Source organism: Schistocerca cancellata, chromosome 5, assembly GCF_023864275.1.
Source record: "Schistocerca cancellata isolate TAMUIC-IGC-003103 chromosome 5, iqSchCanc2.1, whole genome shotgun sequence".
NCBI lineage: Eukaryota > Metazoa > Arthropoda > Insecta > Orthoptera > Acrididae > Schistocerca > Schistocerca cancellata.
In genome coordinates, this window is record NC_064630.1 from 143,107,458 (window position 1) to 143,134,012 (window position 26,555).

Below are 26,555 nucleotides of genomic sequence, written 5' to 3' on the forward strand. Positions count from 1 at the left end.
GAAGGCAGTGAGGGAGACAGCAGTGATGCGATGAGGATGTCCATCTCCAGAGGTTGCTGAGGCAGGACTTACTGTAGGTGGTGTGGGCAGATGAGACATTGGCCCCCAGCATGATTGGTTGGCAGCATTCGAACTGTAACCCTCCCTAAGGTGTTACCATAACTTGGAGGGGCGTGTGGTTGACCCCGCACAGGAGTGGCTGGGAGCTGGCGATCGATTAACAAACTGGGTCCCTGGTCAGGTGAGGTGAGTTGTCTTGCAGCAGGATGAAGATGTGGTTGTCGTCAATGAGGATGGTCACATGCACTACACATTTGGGCAGGATGTCTGTTTGCAGAACTACTAAAAGGAGTAGGGGGGGAGGAGGTACAGAGACAGGGCAAAAAACCGAGGAATGGCATTGATGGTGACACAGATGCATGTTTTGGGTGAGGGCTGCAGTGGCAGCTCTGAGGAGTCATAACTTGAGTGAGAGTCCTCAGTGCTAGGAGGCTGTGTCACGTCTTCGGGCGTGGAAGACACTGGGTCGAGGTGTGCCGGTGCAGTTTATGACTTTGTATCGGTGTGAATATGGTGAGGCATGTTGGGCCCAGACTATATGGTCATGGAGAAAAGTAACATTGCATGAAAGGAGATCGGAGGACATGTAGGAGCCGGAACGGGGGAGGAGTATGACTAGATGGGGTGTCAGGGAAATGTCAAAATGCATTTGGGTCTTACCACAGACAAACTCACTCGTGGTGCTCTTGATTTCTGGTTTGAACAGTGACAGCAGGCTGAGGAGTCCCCCATGGGAGGGCCTCAGTCCAAAGACTGTCGTGATACTGCAGCGCTGTCTTGAATGTGCAATGTAACCATTCTACGGAGTCAAAGAACTTGTGATGGTGGAGATACATCATTCGTACTTGTTGCTGCCACACAGCTGCCCCTGCAGTGTGGAGCATGGTTTGAGTGCAGTGGAAGTGGGGCATGTTTTACGGTGAAGGCGGTGAGGGAGACAGCAGTGATGTGATGAGGATGTCCATCTCCAGAGGTTGCTGAGGCAGGACTTACTGTAGGTTGTGTGGGCAGATGAGACATTGGCCCCCAGCATGATTGGCTGGCAGCATTCGAACTGTAACTCTCCCTAGGGGGTTATCATAACTTGGAGGGGCATGTGGTTGACCCCGCACAGGAGTGGCTGGGAGCTGGCGATCGATTAACAAACCGGGTCCCTGGTCAGGTGAGGTGAGTTGTCTTGCAGCAGGATGAAGATGTGGTTGTCGTCAATGAGGATGGTCACATGCACCACACATTTGGGCAGGATGTCTGTTTGCAGAACTACTGAAAAGAGTAGAAGAGTAGGGGGGAGGAGGTACAGAGAGAGGGCAAAAAACCGAGGAATGGCATTGATGGTGACGCAGATGCATGTTTGGGTGAGGGCTGCAGTGGCAGCTCTGGGGAGTCATAATTTGAGTGAGAGTCCTCAGTGCTAGGAGGCTGTGTCATGTCTTCGGGCGTGGAAGACGCTGGGTCGAGGTGTGCCGGTGCAGTTTATGACTTTGTATCAGTGTGAATATGGTGAGGCATGTGGGGCCCAGACTATATGGTCATGGAGAAAAGTAACATTGCATGAAAGGAGATCGGAGGGCATGTAGGAGCGGGAATGGGGGAGGAGTATGACTGGATGGGGAGGGCAGGGAAATGTCAAAATGCATTTGGGTCTTTGTTGTTATTGTGGTCTTCAGTCCTGAGACTGGTTTGATGCAGCTCTCCATGCTACTCTATCCTGTGCAAGCTTCTTCATCTCCCAGTATCTACTGCAACCTACATCCTTCTGAATCTGCTTAGTGTATTCATCTCTTGGTCTCCCTCTACGATTTTTACCCTCCACACTGCCCTCCAATGCTAAATTTGTGATCCCTTGATGCCTCAAAACATGTCCTACCAACCGATCCCTTCTTCTAGTCAAGTTGTGCCACAAACTTCTCTTCTCCCCAATCCTATTCAATACCTCCTCATTAGTTACGTGATCTACCCACCTTATCTTCAGCATTCTTCTGTAGCACCACATTTCTAAAGCTTCTATTCTCTTCTTGTCCAAACTAGTTATCGTCCATGTTTCACTTCCATACATGGCTACACTCCATACAAATACTTTCAGAAATGACTTCCTGACACTTAAATCTATACTCGATGTTAACAAATTCCTCTTCTTGAGAAACGCTTTCCTTGCCATTGCCAGTCTACATTTTATATCCTCTCTACTTTGACCATCATCGGTTATTTTACTCCCTAAATAGCAAAACTCCTTTACTACTTTAAGTGTCTCATTTCCTAATCTAATTCCCTCAGCATCACCAGACTTAATTTGACTACATTCCATTATCCTCGTTTTGCTTTTGTTGATGTTCATCTTGTATCCTCCTTTCAAGACACTGTCCATTCCGTTCAACTGCTCTTCCAAGTCCTTTGCTGTCTCTGACAGAATTACAATGTCATCGGCGAACCTCAAAGTTTTTACTTCTTCTCCATGAATTTTAATACCTACTCTGAATTTTTCTTTTGTTTCCTTTACTGCTTGCTCAATATACAGATTGAATAACATCGGGGAGAGGCTACAACCCTGTCTTACTCCTTTCCCAACCACTGCTTCCCTTTCATGCCCCTCGACTCTTATAACTGCCATCTGGTTTCTGTACAAACTGTAAATAGCCTTTCGCTCCCTGTATTTTACCCCTGCCACCTTCAGAATTTGAAAGAGAGTATTCCAGTTAACATTGTCAAAAGCTTTCTCCAAGCCTACAAATGCGAGAAATGTAGGTTTGCCTTTTCTTAATCTTTCTTCTAAGATAAGTCGTAAGGTCAGTATTGCCTCACGTGTTCCAACATTTCTACGGAATCCAAACTGATCTTCCCCGAGGTCAGCTTCTACCAGTTTTTCCATTCGTCTGTAAAGAATTCGCGTTAGTATTTTGCAGCTGTGACTTATTGAACTGATAGTTCGGTAATTTTCACATCTGTCAACACCTGCTTTCTTTGGGATTGGAATTATTATATTCTTCTTGAAGTCTGAGGGTATTTCGCCTGTCTCATACATCGTTCTCACCAGATGGTAGAGTTTTTTCATGACTGGCTCTCCCGAGGCCATCAGTAGTTCAAATGGAATGTTGTCTACTCCTGGGGCCTTGTTTCGACTCAGGTCTTTCAGTGCTCTGTCAAACTCTTCACGCAGTATCTTATCTCCCATTTCGTCTTCATCTACATCCTCTTCCATTTCCATAATATTGTTCTCAAGTACATCGCCCTTGTATAAACCCTCTATATACTCCTTCCACCTTTCTGCCTTCCCTTCTTTGCTTAGAACTGGGTTGCCATCTGAGCTCTTGATATTCATGCAAGTGGTTCTGTTCTCTCCAAAGGTCTCTTTAATTTTCCTGTAGGCAGTATCTATCTTACCCCTAGTGAGACAAGCCTCTACATCCTTACATTTGTCCTCTAGCCATCCCTGCTTAGCCATTTTGCACTTCCTGTCGATATCATTTTTGAGACGTTTGTATTCCTTTTTGTCTGCTTCATTTACTGCATTTTTATATTTTCTCCTTTCATCAATTAAATTCAATATTTCTTCTGTTACCCAAGGATTTCTATTGGCCCTCATCTTTTTACCTACTTGATCCTCTGCTGCCTTCACTACTTCATCCCTCAGAGCTACCCATTCTTCTTCTACTGTATTTCTTTCCCCCATTCCTGTCAATTGTTCCTTTATGCTCTCCCTGAAACTCTCTACAACCTCTGGTTCTTTCAGTTTATCCAGGTCCCATCTCCTTAAATTCCCACCTTTTTGCAGTTTCTTACCACAGACAAACTCACTCGTGGTGCTCTTGATTTCTGGTTTGTACAGTGACAGCAGGCTGAGGAGTCCCCCATGGGAGGGCCTCAGTCCAAAGACTGTCGTGATACTGCAGTTCTGTCTTGAAAGTGCAATGTAACCATTCTACCAGTCCGTTTGCGTGGGGGTGATAGGCAGTCATGCAACATTTGTTCATACCACACAGCTGGCAGAGTTGAGAGGGGGTTGCGTATGACATCTGCTACAGGTTTATGATTGGTCAGGATGTGGAAAGGTTGGCCCTCAATGGCAGAGTGGAAGTGTTTCACCACATCATAAACTGCTGAGAATTTTTGTTGGGCATGTGAAAGTTTCTTCGAAAAGAACTGAAGTGATGTGACCACGTAGTTTTGGCGTTGTTGTAGGTCTGCACCTATCATGGAGTCACTGACATTTGTGGTGATGAAGAGTTCAGCATCTGAGATTGGATGAGTGAGGGTGACTGCTCATGTGAGAGAGTCTCTCAGGGCCTGAAAGGCAGCATGCATTGGATCTGTCTACAGAACCGGGCAAGTCCCTGAAATTTGCTTGCCAGCGAGGGCATTAGCGAGGGTGGCCTGGGTGTTAGCTGCTGCAGGCAAATGATGACAGTAGTAGTTCATCATTCCCAGGAACTGACGGAGCTCTTTGTATGTGGTAGGGAGTGGCATGGATAAGATTGATTGCACCTTCAATTCAGCAGGGTGTATACCAGTGGCTGAGAATGTGTACCCCAAGAATTGGACAGATTTTTGGTGCAGCCGCAGTTTGTTAGTATTGATCTAGACTCCATTTGATGAGAGAGTGTTCTTTACTATCAAGTTGGTGATCTTGTCCAGTTTTGCTGAAGATCAGGACATTATCGAGATATACAAAACAGAAGTCGAACTGGAGCAAGAGAGAGTCAATAAAATATTGCCACATCTGGGTAGGGTTTTTTAACTCTAATGGCATGAAACTGTACACTTACAACCTGACGGGAGTGATAATCACTGTTTTTGGAATGTCTTGGGGTACGAATGGGGTTTGGTGATACGCACGTTTGCAATCAAGTACACTGTAAATTGTAGCACCTGCGAGAAGATGATTGAAGTCAGAAATGTTTGGTATAGGATAATTGTGGACGTGCGTGGAGGAACATGGTAAAATATACCCAACAGGCTGTCAATATGACAAGCTGGGGTATGTTCAGAGGGGTGGAAACCACAGTTAGTATCATCACGCAGCACATTGTTCACATCACCTGGGGACCTGTAAAGTGCAATGAGGAGCCAAATGGTCAGCAGGGGTAGAAATTGGCCTGGCAATGTTCGTGATACACACTGGACATTGTCCACTTTGTAAACTGATGAAGCATGGAAGACGCAAAAATGCTTGCACTAAGGGGAAATGACAGACAAATTCTAACTCGGGATCACTACTGTGGGATTTCTGTTGGGTTGTAGCCCAAGGAAACACACTCATTTCTGTAAGACAGTATTTTTCATGCAGATGTCCACATTATAACAAATCATACAGCAAACTGCACAAGCAAGATGGCGTAGGCCATTTGGTTAGAGAGTCATAGAACTTGCAATGGTGGAGATATATCATCCATACCTGTTGCCGCCACAAGTTTGTCAATAAGTTCAACTGAGATCTCCTCAGACCATAACTGGTTCAAGTCTACTTGTTCTATAATTTTGTTGTCATCTGGGTCAATGTGCAGAATGTCATCTATTTCAGTAATCATACTTCCAGGTAAGTCAGTGGTGTTGAGCAGGATTGACATCAGCTTAAGTCTATTGAATATAACAGTAGTCCATTTGCAATACAGTAAAATGTCAAAGATGTTGTGACTCCATGTAATCACTTTATGTGCATCTGAGTAGGGCAGGTGTAATGCTGGTAGGACAGTATTGTCTCACAGCATGGCGTGATTACAGTTCCGCAGAGCTTCATGGATGAAGGTTTTATGAGAGCCATGTGCCTCCATGGGTGGTATTTTAAGGTGTGCAGTGTGTGTAAGGACACTATGAACTGCATGAACACAGCATTTTGCTGTATACATCTTATGACTGACACTCACAAATAATGTGACAGTTACATGATTGCCACAAGTTTCACCAAGTGAAACTCCCTAATGTTTCCCTGATTTACAGACAAGTTTTAGCATTGCTCCCTGACAAATTTTGAGATCTAAAGATTATGTTAAGATGTAAGTTGACAATCTGTCTTTGCAGCTACAGTACAAGGAACCATAGTGCAAACAAGGAAATATCTAAAAATAAAATATGCAACAAGATGGCATTTGCTGATGTGAGCAATAATCTTGAGTACTAACATAACATCTTTTGTAATGAACTGTTTTTAGATGGAGAAAGCAGGCCAAATGGTATATGTGTTTCATTAAGACAACTGATGTTTTTATTTCTATAAAACGAAACACATTTGGTGATAAAGTCTGCATTTTTTGAAGCCCCTAGAAAGATTTAAAATACCTTCACTAATTTAAAAAATAAGCTCAGAAACAAAGTAGGCCTCTTGAAAGAAGTGTACAAGGTGGGCAGAACTTGTGTAAACCAATACTGTAGGTGACCGTCAATAAAATGTTGGTTCTACTATGTTTGTTAGTGTCAGTTATTACCCACTGTATTATATCTATTATTTTACAGGTATTGTGTGATTTTTCTTTCAGGAAATATATGAGTATATAGTGTACAAACCACCAGCGACTGACATAATTTTCTTCTTCATATTGTCCGTACTTTTTATATGCCATATACAAATGGACTTGGCTGCAAGCAGGTTGGTGAGACTAGATCTGACAGGCAGGGCCTGCACATTAGTGGGAACCAAATGGCTCCAGGTCAGCAGATACCTGCAGAAATGGCCTGTGGTTTTGGCCCGTCATGGAAATCCACTCATGTGGCCAGCTATTCGTGAGCCACAGACAGCATGTTGATAAAATGAGACCACAGTGATCAATCCATGCAACAGATAACTTGTTAAAATACTCTGAGAATCGATAATAATGAGGATGGGTGGCAACTCACCATAAAGATGATTGCTGAGCTGCAGACAGGCATGTAGAAAAGACAATCACGCTCTCAATACTAAATTTTCAGCCACAGCTTTTGTCAGAATGAGAGCACACACACTGACACAACTAATGCACACATGACGGCCGTCTCTGGCCACTGTGTCTGCAGTCTCTGAGAATCAGATCCAAACAAACTACTCCTTATGCCTCCATGCCTCTCGTCAGTAGCTGCTAGGTTAGTGGCAAGAAGTGGTGAGGGGAATGGTAGGAAGAGGAGAAGCAGTACTAGTGAGGGAGTAGGGATGCAGCAAATGTACTCAGCTGCACCCAGCCAGTAATTAAGTATGACACCTCAGTAAACAAACCATTTCATCTATTGAGATAAAAATGAGATTTTTGCAGTGTTTCTTTCAAATTTCCCTGATATTTCCATGATGTGTTTAAGATTCTCTCATATTCCCTGATTTCCAGAACCTGTGGCAACCCTGAGCTACAACCTTCTGAAAAAGGGGGACTAAGGGCCCAAAACTGGTACTGGTTACTTATTATTTTGTTTCAATCCCACTATGTTGTCACTTAATTGTGCATGTTGAAGGTGCACTGCTGCAAGTGAGCAAAATCAATATCTACTGAGAGAGCACTGATATTGAAAGGAATTCAGCTATGACATATGTCCATGTTATGAAGATGTTGGATGTCTGTTGTCAATTGCATAATGTAGTTCAAATGGCAAAAGTTCCATGGACAACAACCTTTTATTGGGTTGAAAATAAAATCTAATAGTGGGCAATGATCCTTGTAGACTGTGTAAGGTCTGCCTCCAGCATCATCTTTAAAGTACCATATTGCTCTGTGCACTGCCAACAGTTCACATTTATAGGTTGACCACTTATGCTGAGAATCTATCAACTTTTTGAGAAAGAAATGCAGTGAACGTTGCGTGTCTGCTGTTGGAAAACAGCAGTAGTTGCTAAATTGCTCACATCAGAGGTGATTATCAGATGGCTAGGGGGTAGTGGGTATGCCAGTGTTACAGCCTGAGAAAGGCAGGCTTTAATTTTTTCAAATGCTTGTTGGATCTGCAGGGTCACCTAATATTCTTTTGCCCAGACTGCTAATGTGCTAATGTGTTTATAGGAGGTGCCCAGGTGGCACTTGCTTTAGGCAGGTGTCTACAATAAAAATTTATCATTGCCAATAAATTTATGTAATACATGAAAGGTCTGCTGTCAAGGTAAGTGACAAATAAGTTCAGTGTGTTGTAGTGTAGGTTGTAAGCTGTCATGGCAAACCAAATAAGACTCTCATCGTGTTCCTTTTTGGAAGCTGAAAAGACTAAAATACTATCCAAGTAAGCACAGCAGATGAAAAATTTGAAAAGAGCATTGTCGATGAATCTTTCCTGAATCTCTGATGCAATTTGACGTTCATGTGCCATGTAAAATAATTCATAAAGTCCAAAAATGGTGGTGATAGCTGTCTTCATCCTATCCTCTTGGTTCATAGGGATCTGCAAATATGCTTTCTTACAATACAACACAATGAACACAGAAGCACCGGACAAATAATGTGTGAAGTCTTCAGTATTCAGGACAGGATAACTGTCCAGTATCATGTTGAAGTTATGATCCCAATAGTTGCTGCATAGTCTACAGGTGCTACCCTTCTTTGGTATGAGCTGGGTGGGCAAGGCTCAAGGACTCTGAACTGTCTAACCTGGCTTGCAATAACTCCTCTAAAACCAAATTTACCCATGTAAACATTACCCAGCACTAATGAAAGTGTCTTTAAGTCAAACTGGTAGTAACAGCCTTCAATTTATTTTATAAAGTTTTTCACTCTAGCACAGTGTCTGAACTGTGCATGTGAATCTGGCAGTTAGGGATAAACACACACAACAGGAACATGGGCAACAGACAATGATAGATTTGAGTGAACTGTACTGATGCTGGTAATGCTGTTGCAGACTGCTTCAATGGTGTGTGAGTGTCTGCTACTGGCTGTCCTGTGTCCGCTGTCTCATTTGTGATGAGGCTGCCCCTGAGTGATCTCTTCAAAGTACATATGTGCAGGGGTGAGATTGTCTGTAGATGTGAAAATTTTGTTGCATATAATGTGCTAAATAATTCACTGCAATTACAATGCTGATGACAGGCAGTCGCATAGTATCTTTTGACACTGTTTTTCTGTGTCGACAGAACTGACAGTCTGCGAGTTGGGGTCACTACTTATCAGTTGCACGAGGGATGGAGGAGCATTGATATTTCCCATCATGGAACATCTGCTGTTATGATGTAGAAAAGTTCCACATCCCAAATTGCAAAAGTGATGAAAATGTCTTAAAAAGTCAGCCTACAATACTGGTTTGTTAACATCAGAAATGAAAAATTGCCAGGAGAATGTTTCTTGTGAACCGAAGTCAAAGATTCAAGATGTGGTTCCACACATTGCAATGTGTGAATCATTCACTGCACAGAGCTGCAATGCCGATACAGTTTTCCCTGTTGGTGGTAGATCACATGGGATGATACTCACCAGTGCCAATAAGAAAATATTGGTTGCCTGTGTGAGCCAGGACACAGAGACTACTGCATGAAGATGTGTGCAACAAGATTGGCTTGTATGTCAAGGCAGCGGGCGGCCTGAAATGGTCCAACAATCTGGAGCACCGACTCAAGATTGTTCTTCCTATTTGGGTGGTTGTAAGGTGTCATGCTATTGCAAGTTTTACTTCCCAAACATGCATGAAAACAGCAGAGGCGTGGTTACGCCTTTTACCAATGAGCGATGTGTTGTTACTGGTTAGCCATCTGTTTTGTTCTGGTTAGCTGAAGGTCATTCACGGGGCAGGTGGCAGTTACCTCATCCTCAGTGATTTCTGTCTGTGCTTGGTACCATTTGGTTGCCTTCTGCCATGTGTCACGGCCTGTTCCAAGACTGGGATGAGGTTGGTCATTGTTTTCCATTGAATTAATGCATTGTTCATGTTGTAACACTGCAAGAAGTCTGTCTGTCAAAATTTATCTTCTTTCAAATGATTCATGCTGATGTGAGATCACTGATAGCTGTAAATAAGGAGGTAACTTTAGAAGCCACAGCATCCACAAGGTATGGTCTTGCATGAGTGCCACATCAATTAAATGCCAGAGATGTCTCCAAAGTTGAAAAGGTGTTCTGGTGCTGAAGCATTTATCACTGATAACTTGATGTAGCTATTCTGGTGTTCAGGCAAGACAGTGAATGAGTGCAGTCTTCACCACTTCATATTTGCTAATAGCTGCGGGGAGGGGTGGGGGGTGACAATATATCACTTATAAGGTTGGCATGCTCGCCCAGGTGGACAGTAAGGTGACAAACTTGCAGGTATCATCAGAAATGCCTTGACTGTGGGGAATCCACTAAGTGAGAGCAAACCACATATCTGGCTGTTCTGGGTGAAAGCGCGGCAGCTAGGGTTGTGAATTATGGGGCACAGAACTGCCATTAAAATTCTGAGGTTCATGCAGCACTGCAATTGGTTGAAGGGTGATGATGGACGAGCTCTTGTTTGAAGGCGAAAGTGCAGAAGGGAAACCCACGAAAGTATCTGCACATGGCCTGGCTGGATGGGCTGCCTATGGCAACTGAGCATGTTTGGTGAAACTTTATGCCACATGGGAGGTACAGCATAATCAAACATCAGTCCCTGTCTTTTCTTGGTCATATGTATGAGGCATCTTGTTTGTCTGTGGAAGAGTTGCATCCATTGCCAAAATTACCGAGAAGGTCGGTAACTGGTATACTTTGTTCAGGAACATGAGGGTCATTGTTGATACCACCAGCAGTGCACAAGAAAATGGCACTTTCACATTTAACCAAAGGCAAGAGTTGTCATTGCTGATCCAAAGTACTGAACTCAACTCCTTGTAAGTCACTGTCTTGTATTTCCTTGTCTCTGGCACTAAGGTTTTAGGATGGCTCCATTGTTGTTGCAAGCAAAATGAGTTCAAGAATAGAAAATAATCCACAGCTGACAATGTCGTTAAAAGTGGGGTCACCAAAGTAGAGTAAATTCAGATAAGGATGCCCCAGTTTAAGCAATGGAGGCATGAATATCAAGAATCTACACTTTTTTATTAGGTGGAAATACATCTGAGGATGTGCATATGCCACAGAAACTCAGGAAGACTACCTCAAAGATTGCCCTGCAGCAGACCATAATGTGTTGGTTCACACTGAATAAAAAATCATACACAAAATATAATGCCAAGCTCTTATGTTTTTAACATGGTTTGGACTAGATATTGACCTGAACATCACAAAATGTTAACATTGCACATGCAACTGGGCAGTGACTGTGATCATTAGAACCAAATTGTTTTGCAGTACAGTTAGTTGTGGAAACCAATGTTCTTTAAGATTCTTGTTCTGTTTGCAGCATAATAGACTTTCATGCATGATGAATCATTAACTGTCACTGCAGAAATCATTAAACTATTTATTACCTATGAAACTGGTTGGTAAAATTGTTAATTCATGAAGATGATTCACTTGCTAAAAACAGATGAACTGCCTTCATGACTAGCAAGTTAAAGTGAATTTTATACTATTTCAAAAATGTCTATTTGATATGAAGAGTGGTGGCATGTGTGTCAGCAATGTGAATGGTGTGCCCTAATGGATTCCAATCCAAACAGCATCAGCAATTAACAACAACCAGCACACACTCAAAGAGAGATGACACTGAGTGGATTACATACCCAGCTAGAAGACTGATACATTTTATCACCAACAGATCTACTTTTATTACACCGTCGCCATAGGGAAGCTGCTGACAACTTCAGACACTGCTGCCTATGCACAAATAAGACACAGTACAAAGCTCTCAGTCCGTAGACTCAGTAAACATTTTATACAGTTTCCATTGCAATTTCTTTTCTTTTGTGATGAAATTTTTGCCAACTTTTGTTTTTTTATAAATAAATGTCATTATTCAATGAGAGTATTCACAGTTTAGTGTTGGCATTGTTTATCCTATTATAAGTTGTAGTAATTACTATTTACCACATTCGTTTTTCTCTTTTATTTTATTTTGGTTGTTATACATATCTTTTGCTGGAATGTGCTTCTACACATTTGTGCAGTGTTTCTTTTAGGTAAATTTATGTAACTGTGGCACACAGTAAATTGCATGATTGGTGATGTCCATCATTAGCTGCAAAGTGCAGTGTGCCCATTTCTCACATTTTATACTGCAAACTACAGGGTTATTACAAATGATTGAAGTGATTTCACAGCTCTACAATAACTTTATTATTTGAGATATTTTCACTATGCTTTGCACACACATACAAAAACTCAAAATGTTTTTTTAGGCATTCACAAATGTTCGATATGTGCCCCTTTAGTGATTCGGCAGACATCAAGCCCATAAGTTCCTCCCACACTCGGCGCAGCATGTCCCCATCAATGAGTTTGAAAGCATCGTTGATGCGAGCTCGCAGTTCTGGCACATTTCTTGGTAGACGAGGTTTAAACACTGAATCTTTCACATAACCCCACAGAAAGAAATCGCATGGGGTTAAGTCGGGAGAGTGTGGAGGCCATGACATGAATTGCTGATCATGATCTCCACCACGACCGATCCATCGGTTTTCCAATCTCCTGTTTAAGAAATGCCGAACATCATGATGGAAGTGCGGTGGAGCACCATCCTGTTGAAAGATGAAGTCGGCGCTGTCGGTCTCCAGTTGTGGCATGAGCCAATTTTCCAGCATGTCCAGATACACGTGTCCTGTAATGTTTTTTTCGCAGAAGAAAAAGGGGCCATAAACTTTAAACCGTGATATTGCACAAAACACGTTAACTTTTCGTGAATTGCAAATTTGCTGCACGAATGCGTGAGGATTCTCTACCACCCAGATTCACACATTGTGTCTGTTCACTTCACCATTAAGAAAAAATGTTGCTTCATCACCGAAAACAAGTTTCGCACTGAACGCATCCTCTTCCATGAGCTGTTGCAACCGCGCCGAAAATTCAAAGTGTTGGACTTTGTCATTGGGTGTCAGGGCTTGTAGCAATTGTAAATGGTAAGGCTTCTGCTTTAGCCTTTTCTGTAAGATTTTCCAAACCGTCGGCTGTAGTACGTTTAGCTCCCTGCTTGCTTTATTCGTCGACTTCCGCGGGCTACGCGTGAAACTTGCCTGCACGCGTTCAACCGTTTCTTTGCTCACTGCAGGCCGACCCGTTGATTTCCCCTTACAGAGGCATCCAGAAGCTTTAAACTGTGCATACCATCGCCGAATGGAGTTAGCAGTTGGTGGATCTTTGTTGAACTTCGTCCTGAAGTGTCGTTGCATTGTTATGACTGACTGATGTGAGTGCATCTCAAGCACGACATACGCTTTCTCGGCTCCTGTCGCCATTTTGTCTCACTGCGCTCTTGAGCGCTCTGGCGGCAGAAACCTGAAGTGCGGCTTCAGCCGAACAAAACTTTATGAGTTTTTCTATGTATCTGTAGTGTGTCGTGACTATATGTCAATGAATGGAGCTACAGTGAATTTATGAAATCGCTTCAATCATTTGTAATAGCCCTGTATGGATGATGGGCAACAAACAGATTCTATATTTCTAGAGCTCCAGAAAGCATTTGACATGTTTCTCCATTGCAGGATGTTAAAGAAGGTCTTAGCAAATGAAATAAGTTCACAAATATGTGAATGGCTTGACGAATTCTTACATTATAGAACCCAGTATGGGTCCTTGACAGTGACTGTTCATCAGAGACAAGGGTATAGTCAGGAGTGCCCCAGGGAAGTGTGATAGGTACACTATTATTCTCTACATATACAAAAATGATTTGGCAGACAGGCTGGACAGCAACCTGCACTTGTTTGCTGATGATGCTGTAGTGTATGGTAAGGTGCTGAAGTTCAGTGACTGTAGGAGGATACAAGATGACTTAGATAAAAGTTCTAGTTCGTTGGTGTGATGAATGACAGTTGACTACATGTAGAAAAATGTAAGTTACTGTTGTAGTGATTTGAGAATTTCGTGCAAATTATAGAAACACTAGGCCTTCTACTGTCTCAAACACACGATATTTTATATGTGAGTGTGGGATGATAGAATCCTACCTAATGCACGTCACATGTTTGTGTGTGCACATTTGAAATTTAGTAGCGAGAAGAACGTAGACAAGGCGGTCAAATGGCAACAACAAGTACTTGTCGGACGATCCATGGAAGTTTTAGTGAAAGTGTGCAGAAGGACCGTGGAACTTCTATGTTATTCTGTGATAATTGTGTCAGTGACCATCGTTATAATATTGAGAACAGCTGAGAAGGTACTCTTGGAAAAAACTCTTGTCTTATCCTTGTTGAAGGGAAGTTGTGTATTCTTATTCATGTTGAGAATGGTCAGGGTGTTTAAGCCACCTTTTTCTTATATGTAAATTAGTTTGTTTCCAACATTTGGAGACACGAGAGACTTACTAAACAGTATATATTTATGTGAAGAGTGAGATTTGTAATATGTCTGTAGTTTAATATACATCATTAATTGAAGGAAATGAAACTTTGTGCATCTACTTATTTTAATAAGTAGAAAGGGTCTTAAGGAATTGCTGTACCTGGCAGCATACTTCAGAGAAGAAGCAAAAGACAGTTTGCAGCAGCCAGCTTGCCAGTAAGGAAGGTTGGCTGAGCATCTCAAGTAAGTCATCTCAGAAAAGAAGTGGAAGTTAGTATATTTACTTCACACTTAAATCGTCATCCAAAGCCATTAGAATGTTGATAAGTAGGAAAACAATCCTGTAATGATTGGATACAGTCTGAGCAGTGTCCTGCTTGACACAGACAAGTCGTTTAAATATCTGGGTTAACATTGCAAACCTATATGAAATGGAATGAGCATTTGGGGATTGTGGTAGGAAAAGCAAATGGCTGACTTCAGTTTATCGAGAGAATTCTAGGAAAGTATAGTTCATCTGTAAAGGAGACCACATATACAATGCTCGTGTGACCTATTCTTGAGTACTGCTCACGTGTTTGGGATCCATATCAGGTTGGATTTAGAGGAAGACATTGAAGCAATTCAGAGGCTGGCTGCTAGATCTGTAGATGTGAACAGGATGGAAGTGTTATAAAGACACTTTAGGAACTCAAATGTGAATCCCTGGAGGATTTTTTTTTTTTTTTCTGCAAGTGGAACAAGACAGGAAATGACTAGTAGTGGTATGGTTTACCCTCTGTCAAGCACCATATGGTGGATTGTGGAGTATCAATGTACATGTAGGTGTAGATGTAGAAGGCACAAATTTAGTGAAAACTTTAAATTTCACAGCTGTCCAACTACAGGAATTATGTGATTCTTGAGTTTCTCCTGACGTATTTGATAATTAAAATATCCACGGGTGTACTGCCGATCTACAGTGTCCAACGGGCACAATATTTCGGCAATCATACATGTCGCCATCATCAGGTGAACTGACGGATTGAGCTCCTGTGAACGTGCTGGCACGGAGATCCGTATGCTATGGCTGCTCAGAGGGAACTGGGTTCGGTCGCGGCGGTGGCCAATTTAAATACACTCCACCCAAGCCTTGCTAATATTATAGCCACAGTCACGGTTTATGAGGGTACCCCTGCGAGAGTCACTAGAATTGATTAGTCAGAAGTTTGACGAGAAGACCACTGAACTTTTTAGGCATGTCTTGACTTCCACGTATTTTCTTTTAATGGAGAATACTACAAACAAACGGAGGTAGTCGCCATGGGTAGCCCACTCTCACTGGTGGTAGTGAATTTGTACATGGAGAACTTTGAGGATGAAGCCCTGTCGTCATCCGAATGGAAACCTACTTGCTTTTTCCGCTACGTGGATGACACATTCGTCATCTGGCCACATGGTATGGATAAACTCCTTGACTTCCTTACACATCTAAACTCCATACACCCCATCATCAAATTCACTACGGAGACTGAAACGGAAGGTAAATTACCTTTCCTTGACGTCTTGGTCAAGAGAAGGGCTGACGGCACCCTAGGTCATGGGGTGTATCGGAAGACAATGCACACTGATCTGTATTTGCACGCAGACAGCTGCCACCACCCTTCACAGAGGAATGGGGTACTTAATACTCTAGTACATAGGGCGCGCACTATCTCTGACGCAGAGAGTCTACCCCAGGAATTGGAACATCTGAGAATTGTATTTCGAAAAAATGTGTACTCAGAGTTGCAGATTCAATGTGCTCTCTGCCCAACCACTACAGCACAACCTGTGGAGATGGATGAAATCACGAGGGAGGAGGTAGGCACTGTGTTTATTCCATATACAGGCGCACTCTCGGGGAAAATCGCCCGCATTTTGAAGAAACACCGGGTCAGAACTGTGTTTTGTCCTCCGAATAAAACTCGTGCACTGGTGGGGAGTGCCAAAGATGACCTCAGTTTGAGGAAGATTCCGTGTCAATGTGGCAAGTCGTATATTGGTCAGACGATGCGTACCGTCGAGGATTGATGCCATGAACACCAGAAGCACACTCGACTGATGTATCCGAGCAAGTCGGCGGTCGCTGAACATTGTTTGTCGGAAAATCATGCTATGGAGTATGAACGCACGAGGATTCTGGTTCAGACGTCAAGATACTGGGACAGTGTTGTTAGAGAGGCCATGGAAATTCGTACCAATGACAACCTTATAAACCGTGACTGTGGCTATAATCTTAGCAAGGCTTGGGAACCAGCGATTGGGTTAATCAAGATTAAATCGAGCAAACGTATAGTTGTGACGACCACGGCAGACAGAGCTATCACACCGATGTCATCTCAGACGCCGTCGCCATCTGTTCCACCGCGCGACCGTGGCGCGGGGCGCGGACAGCGGAGGGAGCGCGTCGTGGGTGGAGGGTATTTAAATCGGCCGCGGCGGCGACCGAACCCAGTTCCCTCTGAGCAGCCATAGCATACCGATCTCCGTGCCGACACGTTCACAGGAGCTCAGTCCGTCAGTTCAGCTGATGGTGGCGACATCTATGATCGCCGAAATATTGTGCCCGTTGGACACTGTAGACTGGCATTACACCCGTGGATATTTTGATTACAGGAATATGTTTACATTCTGTAGATTGTCATATTGCAGCATACTCATAACCAAGTGAGAGCTTACTTGTTTTTAATAGTTATAACTGAATAACATTACAATCTGTTCAACTGTTGTAAACAACATGGTCACAGGATTTTGCAGTACATTTACTGAAGGGTTAGCATACCAAATTCTAATACTGTCATTTCAGTAACTTTGGTACTGAAACGGGTTCTTCATTCTAAAATAACCTAAATTTACATCATTACATTTTCCCAAGTTAAAACAAAAGGGTATGAAAAGGTTATGGATAAATTTGGATAGGATATGGAGGCCAACAGGAACGGGAAACAACTCTTGGATTTCTGTGCCAGTATGGGCTTAGTAATCACAAACTCCTTTTTTAAACGTAAGAACATTCACCGGTATACTTGGGAAGGCAGGGGAACCAGATCTGTCATTGACTATATAATAACAGAGCAGGAATTCAGGAAGGCTTGAGGGACACATGTGTATTCAGGGGATTCCTTGATGACACTGATCACTACTTAATCTGCAGTGAAATTGGTATTGTGAGGCCGAAAGTGCAGGAGGTTAGGTCCATGTGTAGGAGGATAAGAGTGGAGAAACTTCAGGATAAGGAAATCAGACACAAGTACATAACAGTGATCTCAGAAAGGTACCAGTTAGTTGAATGCAGTCAATTGCAGTCACTGGAAAAGGAATGGACAAGGTACAGGGACACAGTACTAGAAGTGGCCAAAGAATGTCTTGGAACAGTAGTGTGTAAAGGTAGGATGAAGCAAACAGCTTGGTGGAATGACACAGTCATGGCATCCTGTAAAAGGAAAAAGAAGGCATATCAAAAATGGCTACATACTAGAACTCAGGTAGACAGAGAAAGTTATGTTGAAGAAAAAAACAAAGCCAAACAGATAATTACAGCATCCAAGAAGAAATCTTGGGAAGATTTTGGAAACAGGTTGGAGACCTTGGGTCAAGCTGCTGGAAAACCATTCTGGAGTGTAATTAGCAGTCTTCGAAAGGTAGGCAAGAAGGAAATGACAAGTATTTTGGACAGGTAAGGAAAACTGTTGGTGAATCCTGTTGATGCCTTGGGCAGATGGAGGGAATATTTTGAAGAGTTGCTCAATGTACGTGAAAATATGATCAGTAATGTTTCAGATTTTGATGTACAATGGGACAGGAATGATGATGGAAATAGGATCACATTTGAGGAAGTGGAGAAAATGGTCAATAGATTGCAGTGCAATAAAGCGGCTGGGGTGGATGAAATTAAGTCGGAACTCATCAAATACAGTGGAATGTCAGGTCTTAAATGGCTACACAGGTTAATTGAAATGGCGTGGGAGTCGGGACAGGTTCCATCAGACTGGACAAAAGCAGTAATCACACCAATCTTTAAACATGGAAACAGAAACGATTGTAACAACTACAGAGGTATCTCTTTGATCAGCGTTGTGGGTAAAATCTTCTCAGGTATTGTTGAAAGGAAAGTGCGAGTATTAGTTGAGGACAAATTGGATGAAAATCAGTGTGGGTTTAGGGCTCTTAGAGGTTGTCAGGACCAGATCTTTAGCCTACGGCAAATAATGGAGAAGTGTTACGAGTGGCATAGGGAATTGTACCTATGTTTTATAGATCTAGAAAAGGCATATGACCAGGTTCCTAGGAGGAAGTTATTGTCTGTTCAACATGATTATGGAATAAGAGGCAAACTTTTGCAAGCAATTAAAGGTCTTTACATAGATAGCCAGGCAGCAGTTAGAGTTGACGGTAAATTGAGTCCATGGTTCAGAGTAGTTTCAGGGGTAAGACAAGGCTGCAACCTGTCTCCACTGTTCATATTATTTATGGATCATATGTTGAAAATAATAGACTGGCTGGGTGAGATTAAGATAGGTGAACACAAAATAAGCAGTCTCGCATTGCGGATGACTTAGTTGTGATGGCAGATTCTATTGAAAGTTTGCAAAGTAATATTTCAGAGCTAGATCAGAAATGTAAGGACTATGGTATGAAGATTAGCATCTCCAAAACAAAAGTAATGTCAGTGGGAAAGAGATATAAATGGATTGAGTGCCAAATAGGAGGAACAAAGTTAGAACAGGTGGATGGTTTCAAGTACTTAGGATGCATATTCTCACAGGATGGCAACATAGTGAAAGAACTGGAAGCGAGGTGTAGCAAAGCTAATGCAGTGAGCACTCAGCTACGATCTACTCTCTTCTGCAAGAAGGAAGTCAGTACCAAGACTAAGTTATCTGTGCACCGTTCAATCTTTCGACCAACTTTGTTGTATGGGAGCGAAAGCTGGGTGGATTCAGGTTACCTTATTAATAAGGTTGAGGTTACGTATATGAAAGTAGCTAGGATGATTGCAGGTACTAGTAGATGGGAACAATGGCAGGAGGGTGTGTACAATGAGGAAATCAAAGAGAAACTGGGAATGAACTCTATAGATGTAGCAGTCAGGGCAAACAGGCTTAGATGGTGGGGTCATGTTACACGCATGGGAGAAGCAAGGTTACCCAAGAGACTCATGGGTTCAGCAGTAGAGGGTAGGAGGAGTCAGGGTAGACCAAGGAGAAGGTACCTGAATTCAGTTAAGAATGATTTTGAAGTAATAGGCTTAACATCAGAAGAGGCACCAATGTTAGCACTGAATAGGGGATCATGGAGGAATTTTATAAGGGGAACTATGCTCCAGACTGAACGCTGAAAGGCATAATCAGTCTTAAATGATGATGATGATGACGATGATGAAAACATTCAGATAAATTTGTGGACAAAGTTCAAAAAGCAGATCTCTTAGAACTGCAATATTATGAGAAGGAAAGTAGCTACTCACCATAGAGCAGAGATGCTGAGTTTGCAGATAGGCACAACAAAAAGACCCTAACAATTATAGCTTTTGGCCATTAAATCCTTCATCAACAATAAACAGACATACGCCCACATGCACCCACACTCATGCAAATGCAACTCACACACATGACTGCTGTCTCAGGCAACTGAAATCACATCAAACTTAGAACTGTTGAAAACTTAGAACTGCTTTATTTATTTTTGTTGTTCTGTAATTTCAATAACATTCTCACCTTTTGTCTTCCACCTCTTTCTAAAGTCCAAGTTATTTACTTCCTGGTAAATTAAACTCATGTTGCACCTTTTTCTCTGGCTGCTCAATTTCTTCACAATTCTGTTAAAGCTTTGTCAATTTCTTTTCACAGTTGATTGTTTACAGCCCTACATCTTTGTCTACCTCTGTGGCAGAATTTTTACATTTTTTTCTTTCTTCCATTTCTCAAACATTTTTTGCTGCCCATGGTTCCTTGATGTTATCTGCCTCTTTAAGCCCAACTGTTACCTCTGCTGCTTTCTGTTAACAGTTTTTAATGCTAATACAGTACTGTTACTGAGTTGTGTATTAGTATTATTTTTTCCTGGAACTGAGTTGTGTATTTGGACTATTTTTTCCTGGAAATTTTCTTGAAACATGTTCTTCATTCTTTTCAAGTCCTTCCAGATTAAATTTTCTCTTCTTTTGATATTTTTTATCTTTTTCAACTGAATTATTATTTCTGCAACAAGAGGACATATCTGAATTGATATGCACTCCTGACAATGTCTTAGACCTTGTCACACAATTTCTAAATCTTTCCTGTACCAAAATATAGTCAATGTGGCATCTTTTTGAGCCAGTTGGACATGTAGAAGTGTAACTTCTTCTTCTAGGTTGTTCATACAACATATCTCCAGTAGTTAAGGAGTTTCTCATGCAGAAGTCCACCAAGAGCTCTCCTTACTCATTGTTTTTCCGTAATGCATATTTTCACACAATTCTTTCATCTTTGTCTTCACCTACTACAGCATTCCAGTCACCCATTCTTTCCTTTCTCTATTATGTCCTCTTCCTTGCCATAGTTTTTTTTTCATGTGGAATATGTATTTGTATTATCATTAGATTTTCCCTCTTTCAGTGGATCTTCACTGCCATCAATCTTTCATCAACATATCTTACTGATATCACTTTATCTGTGACTCTTGTTCCTCATATTCACGAATTCCTCAAAAATAAAATACTCTGAATTCCTCACTTAAAAATTCTTCATTCTGTCTCCATCTCATTTCAGAGATTCCCATTATATCCATTCCGTTTCTTCTCATTTCCTTCTTCAGATTCTCCGACTTCCCCACTTGTAAGACATTCCTAATATTCCATGTTCATAATCTTAATCTTCTGTTCTTCCTCATTTCAGTGTGACCTAACTCAGCATCTGCTGCCCAACTATCTCATGGTGGAGATATTTTACATCCAGAACCAACTTTGAACTTGCTAATCTTATCATGCTATTTATAAAGTTTTCCTGAGAACCCTGTAAATGAATTAGCTTCCCACTGTGCTTCATTTGCTAGCTGACCCAGCCAACTTTCCTCCTCTCTCATTATCATTACGAGCTTGGAAATAGTTGTGACTGGGTATTTTTGGTTTGTCATGTGGGATATGGTTGCAGCTCCAAAGTGTCTCAATAGTGGCCATCCTATGATGGTTGACATATTAGTAGAACACACAGGCCAACAAAGTAGAGGTACTTGTCATTCTTTGGGGGAGACTTGCACAATCTGGGACACTTCTGTCCAGCACTGTCATGCTGAAATATGCCAAGTGGAGTTGCCTGAAGCAAAAGTGGAACCAAGAGCTCAAAAACTTCTCTCTTGTCGCAGTTGCTATCCAGGTGGCACCCAACACACAGAAACTAAGATTGCAACCCCAAACCACTCTTGATCTTTGTCTGCAATGCTGCTCAACAATGGGGGCTGTCCAACAGCACAAACCATGGTGACATGTAACACATGTGGGGTCATCATTGAAAGGTAGTGTGAAGCATGATCTGTCTGAAAACTTTACAGTATGACAATGATGGCATTCAAATGCTCCTCATAGTCAGAAGCATGTATGATTTCTGAACAATATTTAAATGTTCATCTATAGTTATTATTAGGTCAACTTGTGGTGACAGAATATCACTTTTGAAGAGTGATATGTCAGAGACAGGATACACTGTAGTTTTTTTTTTTTTTTTTTTAGTTAAATGACAACCCATTTCTGAAACCCATCTGCTGTTATTACCTTACTGTCTCATAACCCTTACATTCCAAATCCTTAAGAATAATATTTGTGTCACATGCACAATTACAAAATACTGCTGGTAACACTACTGTCATTTCCATCCAAGAGACACAGGTTATTGTTTACATTTTAAAATTTCATAGAATTTACAACACAATAGTATTGTCAAGTGCAATATCATCTTTTTTTTTTTTTTACTTAATGCAAATATATTAGCTGACAGTAAGCTGCTTCCACAAGAAGATGATACCTGCATTTTCAAGACAATCCATGTTATTTATTGTAATAATAACAAATAATTGTAACATTAACTTCTGTAATCTAATTCTGTAACATAAGTAATGCACTGTGTCTACATTTAAAGTACCAAAATTCAATAATTTTTTGGTAAAAAAATATCTCTGTATTAATTCTTCCTCTGCCAAAAATAGCCATAAATTGACAGCCATTAATGTGTATAAGTATGATGCAGTCAAGGGAAAAGTGTGAATCAATTTTCCTCATAGTTGATATTGGAGACTAAAAATGAAGTAGACAAGAGAAACAGTTTTTTTTTTTTTAATTAATATCTTTAAAACTTTGGAAGGCAGGCTGGCTGTCACATTTATATGTGTCAAGTCAATGTAACGAAAGTTAATGCTGATAACAAACTTTAACTGAAGACAAGACCACAAGCTCTCAAATAAATGTTGTCAGAAAGAACATACCTCTTCCGTTTCATTAAAACTTTCTGTAGTGATAGGCTTATCTTGATAATAAAGGGCACGCAGTTTCTGGGCAACCTGCCTTTGTGTCTCAGCATCTGGAGCGCGAACATCAAGTCCAATAATTTCTTCAAAATTTTCATCTAAGTCTTGAGCCACAGATGCATTTGTTGTCAATCCTTTTGCTAAAACAAAAACCATACATATTCTGCATAAATCACTGGTTATATCTTATAATATAGCAGCTCTATTATGAATTGATTGACATTGACACTGATGTACATCCCAACACACAGGTTGTGGATAGAACTTATGTTTCATAATTACTGAAAACATTATGAAAAGGATAGTTGCTACTCACCTCACGACAGAGATGGTGAGTCGAAGATAGGCACAACAAAAAGACTCTCACACAATAAGCTTCCAGCCAAAAAGGCCTTTGTCAAAAATAGACAATAGAAAAAACACACACACACACACACACACACACACACACACACACACACACACACACACACACTTACACATGACCACAGTCTCTGGCAGCTGAAGTCAGACAACGAACAGCAATGCATGATGGGAGAGGCAACCAGGTGGGGGTATGGAAGAGGCTGGAGCGAGGAGGGAGAGGCACAGCAGGGTAAGGATGGGAGTGGTAATGTGCTGCTGTGGAAGCACGTAGGGATGAGGTAGTGAGAGGGTATGGCAGCTACATACAGTCAGGAGATTAGATGAAGGGCAGGGGTAGCTGAAAAGGAGAGAAGTAAAAAGACTTGGTGTGTTGGCGGAACAGAGGGCTGTGTACTGCTGGAATGGGAAAAGGGAAGGGGCTAGATGGGTAAGGACAGTGACAAATGAATGTTGAGCCAGAAGGGATATGGAAACATAGAATATATTGCAGGGAGAGTTCCCACCTGTGCAATTTAGAAAAGCTGGTGTTGGTGGGAAGGATTCAGATAGCACAGGTTGTGAAGCACACACTGAAATGAAGAATGTTGTTTTGGATGGCATGCTCAGCAACAGGGTAGTCCAGTTGTTTTTTGGCCACAGTTTGTTGGTGGCCAGTCATGCGGACCGACAGCTTGTTGGTTGTCATGCCCACTTAGAATGCAGCACAGTGGTTGCAGCTTAGCTTGTAGATCACACAACTGGTTTCACAGTTAGCCCTGCCTTTGATGGAATAGGTGATGTTTGTGACTGGACTGGAGTAGGTGGTGGTGGGAGGATGTATGGGACAGGTTTTGCATCTAGGTCTATTACAGGGATATGAGCCATGAGGCAAGGGATGGAGATGTGTGTAGGTATGGACAAGGATATTGTGTAGTTTTGGTGGGTGGCAAAATACCACTGGGGGGAGGGGGAGGGGGATAGTGGGTAGAACATTTCTCATTTAAGGGCACAATGAGAAGTAGTCAAAACCCTGGTGGAGAATGTAATTCAGTTGCTCCAGTTCTGGGTGGAACTGAGTCACGAGGGAATGCTCCTCTGTGGCCAGAGGGTCGACTTTGGGAGGTGGTGGACAGATAAAGCATGGGAGATCAAGGTTGGGTTGGGGGCGGGGGGGGGGGTAATTACTGTCTGTAAAGGCCTCAGTGAGCCCCTTGGTGTATTTTGAGAGGGATCACTTGTCACTGCAGATGTGAATGCCATGGGTGGCTAGGTTGTATGGAAGGGACTCCTTGGTATGGAATGGGTGGCAGTTGTCGAAGTGGAGATATTGCTGGTGGTTGATAGGTCTGATATGGACAGAGGTACTGATGTAGCCATCTCTGAGGTGGAGGTCAACATCAAGGAAGGTAGCTTGTTGGGTTGAGTAGAACCAAATGAAGTGAATGGGGAAGTAGCTGTTGAGATTCTGGAGGAAAGCGGATAGGGTGTCCTCACTCTCAATCCAGATCACAAAGATGTCATCAATGATTCTGAAAAAGGTAAGGGGTTTAGAATTCTGGGTGTTTTGGGCTGATTTCTCTAGATGGCCCATGAATATGTTGGCAGAGGATGGTGCCATGGGGGTGCCCATAGCTTTACCCCAGATTTGTTTGTAGATAATGCTTTCAATGGAGAAGTAACTGTGGATGAGGATATAGTTGGTCATGACGACTAGGAAGGAGGTTATTGGTTTAGAATTGGTCAAGCATTGGGAAAGGTCATGTTCAATAGCAGTAAAATGCCATGGGCATTAGGGATGTTACTGTAAAGGGAGGTGATATCAACAGTGACAAGCAGGTCACTGTGTGGTAAAGGAGTAGGTACTGTGGGAAGTTAGTGGAGGAAATGGTTGATGTCTATTATATAGGAGGGTAGGTTCCAGGTAATGGGCTGAAGGTGTTGGTCTATGAGAGCAGAGATTCTCTCAGTGGGGCACAGCAACCAGCCACAATGGGCAGTCCTAGGTGGTTGGGTTTATGGACTTTAGAAAGCATGTAGAAGGTAGGAGTGCAGGGAGTGATGGGGGTGAGGAGATAGATGAACTCCAGGGAGAGGTTCTGGGGTGGGCCTAAGGATTTGAGGAGAGGCTAAAGATCCTGCTGGATTTCTGGAATGGAGTCACTGCGGCAGGGTTTGCAGATGAATGAATCTGACAGCCAGCAGAGTCCCTTTGCGAGATAATCCATGCAGCTCAAGACAACAGTGGTGGGCTCTTTGTCAGCAGGTAGGATTATAAGGTTGGTATCAGCTTTTAGGTGGTGGATTGTGGTTCTTTCTGCAGATGTAAGGTTAGTTTGCATCTTGAGGGATTTGGGGAATGATGGTGAGGCAAGGTTTGAGGGTTAAGAAATTCTAAAAATTTAACAGGTGGTGATTTAGCAGCAATGGGGTGGATCACGGTTGGATAGAGGAGTGAACTGAGTCAGGTAGGGTTCAACATTGGTCTTAGGTTGAGTCTGATTGGTAGAGTTTGTGGCAAAAAAGTGTTTCCACTGTAGGGACGGGGAGGAGAGAAGGTCTTTAATAAGTCCTGCATGATTGAATTTGGGAGTGGGGCGAAAGGTCAGGCCTTTGGAAGGGAGTGATGTTTCTGTGGTGCTAATGCTTCTGGAGGAAAGGTTCATGACCGTGTTTCGAGTCTGTTTAGGTTCTCAATTCTGTGTGGTGGTAGGAGGGAGTTTTGGAGGGTGGGGTAAGTGTAGTAGGTCTGTGAGATAGGGTTTGTCAGCTATGAGGGAACACGGGAGGTTTGGAGGTTGTTGTAGAGGTAGTGGACAATGGTAGTCCAAACCAAGAGTAGGAAGTGGGCGGGGTGGAGAGTTTTTTGAGGTGGTGTTGTGCTCTAGTTCCTGTAGGACACAAATACAATGTGTGTCATGGGATCCTAGAATTTGGGATCACCAACCTTTCAGCAGAAGAAAGGACAGCCATATACAGCCTCAAAATAAATCCTGATCTAATCATTCTACATGCAGACATTGGTGCCACCACTGTTGTTACTACTTGGTGGAAGGACTTTGCAATTGTCTGACTCCTCCATCTGTAAACACTGCCAGAGTGATCCCATCCCAGAAGTCCAACGTAACCTCCAATTCATACTTAAAGCCTTAATCCCTTCCCAGAAAATCTCCTCTGAACCATTCTCCCTCCTCAACCCTATGAAACCTCACACACCCAAAATCCATAAACCAAACAATTATGGCTGCCCCATTGAAGCTGATTATTGCACTCCTACTCAAAGGATTATGGTCCTCAATGACCAGCACCTCCAACAATTACCTGAAATCTAGCCTCCCACATCAAAGATACCAACCACTTTCATCAGCT

At 42.3% G+C, this 26,555-nt stretch overlaps 1 protein-coding gene across 1 annotated transcript in view; it reads right to left on the reverse strand.

The window, feature by feature from the left end:
• The window catches only part of LOC126188210 (cholinesterase 1-like), a 174,930-nt gene that overhangs the window by 28,805 nt on the left and 119,570 nt on the right, over positions 1 to 26,555 (reverse strand). Inside the window, exon 8 of the mRNA XM_049929760.1 lies at positions 22,803 to 22,984. Within this exon, the coding sequence (XP_049785717.1) occupies positions 22,803 to 22,984 (182 nt within the window). The remainder of the gene's footprint in view (positions 1 to 22,802; positions 22,985 to 26,555) is intronic.